The sequence below is a fragment of the Hippocampus guttulatus genome, chromosome 16 (genome assembly GCF_054856545.1).
Source record: "Hippocampus guttulatus isolate MCC_2025c chromosome 16, RoL_Hgut_1.0, whole genome shotgun sequence".
In the NCBI taxonomy this organism is placed as follows: Eukaryota; Metazoa; Chordata; class Actinopteri; order Syngnathiformes; family Syngnathidae; genus Hippocampus; species Hippocampus guttulatus.
Window position 1 is genome coordinate 9,712,627 of NC_141276.1, and position 10,078 is coordinate 9,722,704.

At 45.2% G+C, this 10,078-nt stretch overlaps 2 protein-coding genes across 5 annotated transcripts; both read left to right on the plus strand.

The window, feature by feature from the left end:
• Nucleotides 1–744: 744 nt before the first annotated feature.
• rnf25 (ring finger protein 25) lies at nucleotides 745–3,603 on the plus strand. 4 transcript variants are annotated; one of them, XM_086132167.1, is made up of 10 exons: nucleotides 745–829; nucleotides 1,182–1,253; nucleotides 1,327–1,423; nucleotides 1,515–1,582; nucleotides 1,789–1,858; nucleotides 1,937–2,008; nucleotides 2,100–2,240; nucleotides 2,605–2,694; nucleotides 2,762–2,899; nucleotides 3,050–3,603. In XM_086132167.1, exons 1-10 carry the CDS (start codon nucleotides 810–812, stop codon nucleotides 3,551–3,553), a joined length of 1,272 nt encoding a protein of 423 aa, XP_085988293.1. In that variant the 5' UTR covers nucleotides 745–809; the 3' UTR covers nucleotides 3,554–3,603. The 4 variants fall into 4 exon arrangements, with proteins under 4 accessions (XP_085988293.1, XP_085988291.1, XP_085988292.1 ...); XM_086132166.1 differs by having other exon boundaries at nucleotides 799–907; XM_086132165.1 differs by having other exon boundaries at nucleotides 1,789–2,008.
• Nucleotides 3,604–4,247: 644 nt separating this feature from the next.
• On the plus strand, nucleotides 4,248–9,935 carry kat8 (K(lysine) acetyltransferase 8). Its single transcript, XM_086133346.1, has 11 exons — nucleotides 4,248–4,617; nucleotides 5,754–5,828; nucleotides 5,910–6,088; nucleotides 6,232–6,285; nucleotides 6,363–6,527; nucleotides 7,454–7,543; nucleotides 7,617–7,757; nucleotides 8,241–8,334; nucleotides 8,412–8,562; nucleotides 9,555–9,709; nucleotides 9,793–9,935. Exons 1-11 carry the CDS (start codon nucleotides 4,365–4,367, stop codon nucleotides 9,855–9,857), a joined length of 1,422 nt encoding a protein of 473 aa, XP_085989472.1. The 5' UTR covers nucleotides 4,248–4,364; the 3' UTR covers nucleotides 9,858–9,935.
• The last annotated feature ends 143 nt before the right edge of the window (nucleotides 9,936–10,078 follow it).

Genomic DNA, 10,078 nt, shown 5'->3' on the forward strand with positions numbered 1-10,078 from the left:
ACTTGTTATAACATAGTTAGTATATTTTATTAAAACACCGTAGAACCCTATTAAATTATATCAGAACCTTATTAATGGAATATTTGGGAGAAGAAGCGGTTAAAGCTTGATGCAACCCATTTAATGTGAACCTTCTAAAAGCTTGTTGGAGCCTTGTAGAAGCTTGTTAGGACCAAGGGCATTGATAAAACAGAACATTGTAACCTTGTTCAAGCTTGTTGGAACCTTCCGGATGTCATGATTCCGTTCTGTTAAGTCTCCAGCATGTGGGAAAAACATTAGATGGGTGTTTTGTAACATGGATTTACAAGGCGAAAAGAACTCTTCAGTCACCTCAACCTAAAGTCAAACTGGGCACGTTTGTGACACTTATCCTGTTATAACTTGAAACCTGTCATGCCGTGATTACAACATTGCAAAACATTCAAAAGCATATCAAAATGTTGTACGTCCTTTACGCTTTTAGAATATTGTAGCACCTTAGTAAAATATGATGGAACATTTTCAAAGTGTGTGATTTGGGGTATTGGATCTCATTTACTTTACTGTGTGTATCGTGTTTATTTGTGCATGAACCTCGAATCTGTAAATAAAGGTGATTTATTTTTATGTCAGATAATGCTGTGTTACTCATTTATGACCAAACAAGTACTGCATTAGAACGTCCAAATGAAATGCGTAGAAAAAAAGGGAGTGGAATCGCGTTGCCGACGGCTGGGGGGCGCTCGCTGCACAAAGACGTCACGTGTGTCAAGTAAAGCGGCCCTAGAAGAAGTAACGGCGGCGTCCTGACTCTGAGGCAAACAATCATGGCGGCGACGGAGAGCGAGTGAGTTTGTGCACAACTTGTTTGGAGAAAAAATGGCAACCTGATGACATTTCAGCCACAGTCCGACGTACAAACGCTGTAAGGTTGAGTGCTTTGCTCTGCAAAACGAGTGGCGGCCATCGCCAGCCAAGCAACCTCTCGGCTAACGGGCTAAAGCTAGCCGATTTGACTGCAGCTGAAACATGACATGTCAACATGAAGTCTTGTGTTTTACAAGCAGCTAGAGAATGTTCGAATATTTGGATTTGTGAATTACTTTGACAGACACCGGCGATTCTTATTCTTCCTCCTCTCATTCTTCCACCCCCGTCATCCTCCCTCCCTCCTCCTTTTCCTTGTCCCTCTTACTCAGGGTTCTGTGTGAGATCGAGGTGCTGCAGTCCATCTATTTGGATGACCTGCGTGTCACCAGGACACATGACAGGTGACCAACCTCATCATAATGATGATGATCAAGTCAGATATTTTTATTGAGCTCAATGTTTTGTTGTATTCAGGCGTTGGGAAGTGAGCCTGGTTCTGTACCCGTCCACAGCCGAAGATTCTGGATCGCAGTTTGTCCGACTGGGCTTGACGCTAACTCTCGATGACCAGGTGATGCACACTTCGTGATCACATGTTCATATATTTTACTCGCATGGAGAATATTTACTCACAATGTTGTGTACTTTCTGCACGTGTTCAGTATCCTTGCTCATCTCCTGTCATCTCCATACACAACCCGCGAGGACTCTCTGACGACAAGCTTAGCAGGTAACGTGCTCCAACTAACCTTGTTACCACCTAAAGCCGATGCGATAGTCGCGTGAGTTTCCTGGCAGCTTGTTTGAGCATGTGGAACCCTGTTGAAACTTCTTGCTTGAAAACATTTTCGAACCATAAAACTTGTTGGAATACTGTAGAAACTTAATGCTCATTGAAGTTGCTTCTTGCATGATGACTGTGATATTGTGTTTTAGCCTTCAGCGGAGTCTTGAGCTTGAAGCCGAGTCGTGCGTGGGCTCACCCGTCTTATATCAGCTGATTGAGGTCACTGCCGTCACCCTTTACCTCAAACACGAAGTTCAACCTTTTCAACCTTTTTTTTTTTCCCATTTCGTCATCCAGAAAGCCAAAGAAATCTTGACTGAAAGCAACATTCCCCACGGGAACTGTGTCATCTGCTTGTATGGATTCAAGGTCACCTTCAGCTTCTTCCTTTTTTGTCCACTCACCATGTCAACCTGGAAGACTTTTGTAATGGTATCACACTTGCTGCTTGACTGTCCAGGAGGGAGAGTCGTTCAGCAAGACGCGCTGCTATCACTACTTCCACTCTCACTGCCTGGGTCGATATGCTCGCCACTCGGAGGAGGAGATACGCCTCCGCCAGCAGGAGATGGCAGACGACAAGACAGCCACGCAGCATCAGGTTGGACGACAGCCTCAATGACATCGCCCAGGGCCGTCAAACTCATTTTAGTTCTGAATCGCAAGTTGACAAGGAGTGGACCAGAGAAATTTGCTCATGAATGCTGAAAAGCTGAATTGAATTCATCTTGGAATGATACGAAACAATCTGGAATGTTATTTGCAATCCTGAATGAGCTGAAGAGTTTTAGGATCAATTGGTTTGAAACAGTCCAGAAATGTGGTCATCAGAGTGGAAAAAAAAGACATCCGTTCAGTTTGGACTTTAATTTTGAAAAGTCATTTAGTCGTTGTGTTTGACTATTTTTCAAAACAACGATTTTAATTTATGGGGGGAAAAAAATTGGATATTCCGTGTCCCTCAGGAGCTGACGGTGGTTTGTCCCGTGTGCCGCGAGCCTCTGACCTACGACCTGGGCCAGCTGATGGCCAGCGCTGCGCCACAGCTGCCAGAGGTAAGACAGGAAGCAAGCGGCGCACTATACAGGAAGTGAGGACTAAAATGTGTTCATGGTCATCTAGTTGGACGGTGCCGCCATCCGCTCCAAATTTCGGCAGAGGTGGCGAGAACTTGAGAAGGTTCTGAACAGGCAGCGGAGTCGAGGAGGTGTCATCGATCCCGAGGAGGAGTCCAATCGCTTCCTCATCCACATCAATGAGGTGATGTGTAGGATCTGTCTGAACCTTGTTGAAGCTAAGAACCTTCCTAGGCCCTTATTAGAACCTTTTGTAGAACGTTGTCAATCCCTGGAGCAGTTTGTTCAGGACATTTTTGACTTCAGGAGCTATAATGTATGTGTTTCTCCGTAGGCTCCTCCACTTTCTCCTGATGGCGACGGAGTTGTGGACCCTTCTCAACCTGCTACCTGTGAGCTTCCTCCCCCAGCACAGCACTTTCCTCTGCCGCCAACACATTGCACAAGCACTCACAGGCAGCCTCAGGCCCAGAAGCGCCACAGCCATGGCAGGGCTCCCAGGAGAGGAAGCGGGCCCCGGATGCATCACATCAAAGGAGGTGCCCCCATCTCTGAACACCTGGACTCGCTCCGTTTATCATCGGGTCCTGCCGAGGGAGCGCCCGGCGCCACACGTGACGGCGTGCATGCAAACTTGACTCTTCGCCAAACAGGAAGTCACCCGTCTTTTTCTTCTGACAAACATACGGCAGGGGGGCACACTCAGCGGGCTCGTAGAAGGGGTCCGCAACACTCGCCCTTCGGGGGGCCCCCTCAACACCACCGCTGGGACGCTCGGGCACCGAGAAGGGGGGGGTCCTGCCAGCAGAGGGTTGGGGGACCAGAGGAGGAACTCTGACACACACTCTTGTGGTGTGGTGAAAAAATTAAATAAAGCTAATGAACTAATTACAGTGTGCACAATGTATTATTATTTATTTTATACATTTATCTAATCAAATAGTTAAATGCTTCAGTGTAAATAAGAAAAAAAATCTAGCAAAGTAATTTTACATTCATTCAACACTTTTTACTCAAATAAATCACTGGTTAATCAGTTAAACATTGAAAAGTACCTTATTTGATTAACAATTTTAGATGCATTCCATGAATTTGTTTAAATGTATTCACCACACGCCATTTCTCTCCCGGTACATGTATGTGGACAATTTTTTTTTTTCGTCAGATGGCATTTCAATTTAAATGTTACCATGTCGCGGTAGTTATTTTGGTCGAATGGCAGATGAGCCTCAGGGTTATGTCAAATTAATCTGCCCACAACGTAACTTTAATTATTGCCATTGGGCGGTCGGTTTCTTTAACCAATCACATTTCAAATATGCCCCTACTTATGTTCCATGATATCAAGAATTTTCGGTGGTTATTAATTTTTTTCCCCCCTCATTTTGTCGTTCGTTCGGAACGCCGTGTAAACGCTCATGGGATTTATTTTTGCTCGTGAATAAACGGTTCAGAGAATAATGCGTAACATTTATTTTGTAACCAACCGTCGAGTGGAACCGTGCGTTATGACGTCACATGAAAGCGACGTGTCGGCCATGTTGTCACTTTGTTGTTGAGCGCGCTTGTTTTCAAGCTGAAGAAGAGCGGCACGTGAGCACAACCAAACAGAACCGAACCGTGACGGACAAGCGGCCATTTATCCGGATATGGACTTGTGTCCTGCGGTCAGTGAGCGCGGGGACGCGGACGTCGGCCTCCGCACGACGTGCTCGTCGAACGGCAGCGGTGGAGAGGACGACGATGCCGAGGCCGAATCAGAGTCTCACGGCCGGGAAGCGGGAGACGGCGGCGGCTGCCAGCACGCCCCGGAGAGGACCGCCCTGCTCGGCGGAAGAGAACAGGAAGTGTCGGTAGAGATCGGAGAAACCTATTTGTGCCAGCGAGCCGATAAAACTTGGCGTAAGTTGTTAGCATGTTAGGGTGCGCCGGCTAATGTGGTTTCCATGATCCTGATTCACATTGGAACATTCGCTTGTAGATGAGGGAATCTGTAACCGTTGTTTTGTGAACCCTTCAAACCAAACAAGGACGTAACGTCATTATCATGATCAGAAAAGCACTGCACCAAACGATCATATCGTCACCACAAAGGGGGTGTGTTTGTTAGCCGCTAGCCAGGCATAATAATCGACTGCGTGAAAAGGATTGTTTACTGCGTGAGGCAAAGCGACTTGACTGCATCGAGCCATCTAATTTGCTGTTTTGTATTTTCTTTTTTTTTACTTGTGCCGGTTCAGTTTTTACTTGCCTTCACTTTTATAATTACTTTACCGTTTCAGCACTTTTGAAAAAAAATATTTGCCGGTTAACTTTCACTTTCACTTACTAGATTTCACTTTACTTTTTGACTTAACTACTTTTTGTGTTCACTACATTTCACAGTTTTTCAATATTACTCTTTTTCCCTTTTTAACGTTAGTCCTTTTGTTACTATATATTATTTTAGACGCTTTTTTAAAAACCTTTTTTTTTTTTAACTTTCTTAGCATTACTATTTGCGAGCGGCATGGTTCAGTAGAGAGTGGTCGTTTCCCAGCCCGGAGGTTGGTGATTCGATCCCTGGCCGTTGCGACCATGTCAAAGTGTCGTTGAGCAAGTTACTGAACCCTCAGTTGCTCCTGATGCTGCGTCATCCATAGGTGAATGAAGTAACAACGTGAAGTGGTTTTAGTACCTGAGGTAGAAAAACTGTTCGAGTGACAGCCCGTTTACCATTTGAGTATGTATTTTATTCTGAGTATTCTTACTCTTTCATTATTTATTTTACCTCACTATTCTTAACCTTTACAAATGTATTTTCATGTTAAAATTTGTACTCTTGACATAATGCACATAGTTGCATTCCTATTTTTGTCTTTCTTCGTTAATATTTTTGTTTTGAACTGTAATCGCGTCACTGCTTTTTCACTTCACTGCTCTTAGAATTTTGAGCACGTTTTTGTTCCTCGAATGATGATGTCATCACTCAGCCTTCAAATGTGTCACTTGTCTGCAAATTTGGAACGTTTTCAATGTCGATGATGTCTGTTTTGCAGATGCAGCAGAAGTGATTCAGTCTCGACTAAACGAGCAGGAAGGACGAGAAGAGTTCTACGTGCACTACGTCGGCTGTGAGCGCATGCAAACACACGCACATGGGTGGAGAAGAGCCAGGTGAGCATGGTGGTCATGTCGCATGTGCGTGCGGTCAGTCAACAGACGTCTGGACGAGTGGGTGGGCAAAGCTCGGCTGGCGCTGACCAAGACGGTGAAGGACGCGGTGAGGAAGAGCGTGGAAGTGGGCGGCGTGGGCGACATCGGCGAGCAGCCCGAGCGCAAGATCACACGCAACCAGAAACGCAAACATGACGAGATCAACCACGTGCAGAAGGTCAGCAGGGCGATGTGGGATTGAAACTCGCCCTTTCCTCACCCCCACAAGAATTGTGTTTTTGTTTCTGGCTCCCATTTTTTCTGTCGCCATGGTAATGGCCGTGAGACCCATCCGTGTAAGGCCACCGTGTTTTCTTGCAGACATACGCTGAGATGGATCCGACCACGGCGGCGCTGGAGAAGGAGCACGAGGCGGTAGGAAGCGTGTCTGTCTTGGCGGCGCCGGTCTTGGTCCTCCTCGGCCTCACCTTTGGCCCACCCGCCCTCTGCAGATCACCAAGGTGAAATACGTGGACAAGATCCAGATTGGCAACTTTGAGATCGACGCGTGGTACTTCTCGCCCTTCCCAGAAGATTACGGCAAGCAGCCCAAACTTTGGATCTGCGAGTACTGCCTCAAGTACATGAAGTACGAGAACACCTTCAGGCACCACCTGGTCAGTAGTCGCCGCTGCGCCAGCAAGTAAAAAAGTGAAACATTGCAAAGATTGCCTTCACTTTGGTCCCAATTTGACAATCTGTCGAGAAGCCATTTTGATTTTTGCCTTGTTTTGAGACTGCTACTTTTACATTTGACATTTTGTAATTCTCCACTTTGGGCCTTTTTACCGATTTTACTTTTTGCTCCGCTACTTTTTTACTTTTAACTTGAATACACTTTTTTGGGGGGTTATTTTTTTGACACTAACAACTTTTGTTTTTGTTTCGCTGCATTTGTCAAAATCTTTTTTTCTTGAAGGGGTTGAAAGCCTTTTCTGTATTTGTTTGACCTTTTACTTGTTTTCATAACTTTGACATTTAACTTTTGTACTTAATTTTTTTTGGGAGCATAAACTTTGCAGTTCTATTTTGTGATTTTTTTTTAACTACACGTTTTACTTTACTGAACGTTTTTAACCTCTGTACTCTTTATGCTTTGGCGTGATTTTACATGACACTTTTGATATATTTTCTCTTAAGGTTGAGGTTATTTTGATGTTTTTTTTAAAAATATATTTCTTACATTTTAATTTCTTTTACTTGTTCATGTTTTTTTTCTTTTTTCCTCTTTTACTTTTTACTGTACTTATTTTTGACTGAACCGTTTATATCATGTTTTACCATTGGACATTTGAACTTTTTTTTTTTAACTTTAGAAACTTTTTTTATTTTTGAAAAAAATTGTTTTGCTCTAACTGATGCCACCCCCCCCCCCCCCCCCACACACACATGCATGTTAGAATAACTTGGAATAAGTTTCTTTCCTTTGCCCCCCGCCCTCCAAAAAACCCAAAACAAAGCATGAAGTAAAGCTTTCGGTGTGCGTCGGAATCTTTTCGTCTCGCCGTGTGCGACCTGACCTGACGTCAACGTTCATTTTCAGTCCAACTGCCAGTGGAAACAGCCTCCAGGCAAGGAGATCTACCGCAGGAGCAACATCTCCGTCTACGAGGTGGACGGACGCGATCACAAGGTGAGCGGGCAGGAACGTCGCACCAGCAACGGGCGAAGCGTGACGTCTCTGCGTGCTCTTGTACGTGTTTCAGATCTACTGTCAGAACTTGTGTCTGCTGGCCAAACTCTTCCTGGACCACAAAACGCTTTACTTTGACGTGGAGCCCTTCATCTTCTACATCCTCACCGAGGTCAACAAGCAGGGGGCACACATCGTGGGATACTTCTCCAAAGTAAGACCAGTATGGACGCGTAAGCTCATTGTGTTGCCACCGCGGCAAAATTGCAACTTTCGTAGCAGACACGCGGCGTAAAGTAGACCGATACTGGTCCTGAAAATGAAACGATACCACGGCGAAAAAGACTAAAACATCAGGAAAACGGCACAATCATAGCCAACAAAAAAAATGGATTTGTATTCATTCAAAATAATCGGATGATCAAAACATTTTGAAAGTTTGGCTGATATGTAGTGTAGCAGATGATTAACAAAGTTAAATACAACGGAACTGTTCTTAAAAAATAAAAATAAAGATATATTTTTGACCTTATTTTTTATTAATTTTTTTGCTGACCTTCTTTTCGTCCATGTTTCTTTGTGGTGTACTGCTTTTACATTTAACTTCATTTCAGTACTACGAACAGTGATACGGACATTTTCATAACTATCAAAGTGCCGGATCTCCTAAATGTCAGGCTGGTATTCGTGTTTCCAGGAGAAAGAATCTCCGGACGGGAACAACGTGGCCTGCATCCTCACTCTGCCACCGTACCAACGTCGCGGCTACGGGAAGTTCCTCATCGCCTTCAGTGAGTGGCCGTTCGCTTGGCATCACGACAACCCCGAGGCGCTCTTGTTTGAAGCGCACGTGTGTGCCTACGTTCAGGTTACGAGCTGTCCAAGTTGGAGAGTGCGGTGGGTTCGCCGGAGAAGCCGCTGTCCGACCTGGGCAAGCTGAGCTATCGCAGTTACTGGTCTTGGGTGCTTTTGGAGATCCTCCGAGATTTCAGGGGGACGCTTTCCATCAAAGACCTCAGGTGCACACACACACACACACACACACACACACACACACACACTGGGTAGAAAAATGGAATCCCTAGAAGCAGTAATCATCAAAGCTCAAGTTTTTTGTTTGTGAAAATTCTGAAAGGGGAGGGAGTGTATTCTTTAAAAATTTGGTGTATATCAAATCATCAAACAGTAATATCCTGTGGGGCTTGAAAAAGTCACAATGTTCTAAAATGGCAGTGCATGGAAACAAAACAAAAAACGGAAGTTTTAAGAACATTTGTTGAAAAAAAAAAGTTGAATGTAAGAGAGAAGGCGACACGGTGGTCGACTGGTTAGCACGTGAGCCTCACAGAACACAGGTCCAGGTTTCGATTCTGGCTCCGACCTTCTTGTGTGGGGTTTGCGTATTCTCCCCGTGCCTGCGTGGCTTTTCTCCGGGTACTCCGGTTTCCTCTCACATTCCAAAAACATGCGCGGCAGGTTGATGGAACACTCTAATTCTCGCAGGTGTCAAACTCAAGGCCCGGGGGCCAGATCTGGCCCGCCACATCATTTTATGTGGTCCGCGAAAGCAGCTCATGGGTGGCAACTTCCATGATCATTTCTAAAATTTGTACAGACTTGTCAAATTGTCAGGTGTAAAAAAATAACATTGAGATTTTGTGATAATTTTCGGGTGAGTGCACTTGAACAATAAGTGAACAAACAACAAACACATAGTTGACTGATTTCAAAACTAGTAATCCATCAATTTGTTGTGTACGAATAACAATACTATGTGATGATTAAACATGAATTCGGCCCTCCGAGGGAAGACGTAACTCCAAAGTGGCCCACGACAAAAATGAGTTTGACACCCCTGCTCCAAATTGACCCTCAGTCTGATTGGGAGCGCAAATGGTTGTTCGTCTCTGTGTGCCCTGCGATTGGCTAGCTAACCGTACAAAACCTGTTAGTGGAACTGGTGATCTTGAAAAGCGTCCCCAAAAAAACTCCCCGTTGTTGCTTTTTGCAGCCAGATGACGAGTATCACGCAGAGCGACATCATCAGCACGCTGCAGTCGCTTAACATGGTCAAATACTGGAAAGGCCAACACGTCATTTGCGTCACGCCCAAACTTGTGGAGGAGCACCTCAAGAGCGCCCAGTACAAGAAGCCGCCCATCACTGGTGAGTTGCCTTAGGCCGCGCCCACCGCCCTCACGTGTCACGTCGTGCCCGCCCCCAAGTAACACCATCTCCTTGTCGTGCAGTGGACACGCTGTGCCTCAAGTGGGCGCCTCCCAAAAACAAACAGGCCAAGCTGTCCAAGAAGTGACCAAAAGAAGCCGACGCCGCCGTCTGTGTAAATATGTGCCATACTTTCTTCAAATATAGCAAAAAGAAAACAACCTCACTGGTGTGCTCTCGTGTCATGATGCGCTGAGCTTCGGTGCTTGTGTTACCACCTTTCTTTCTTTTTTTTTTGGTGGGGGCACCTCATTTGTATTCAACATCAAGAAACACAACACTTACGGGTCAGGTGTCACGCAGAATGAT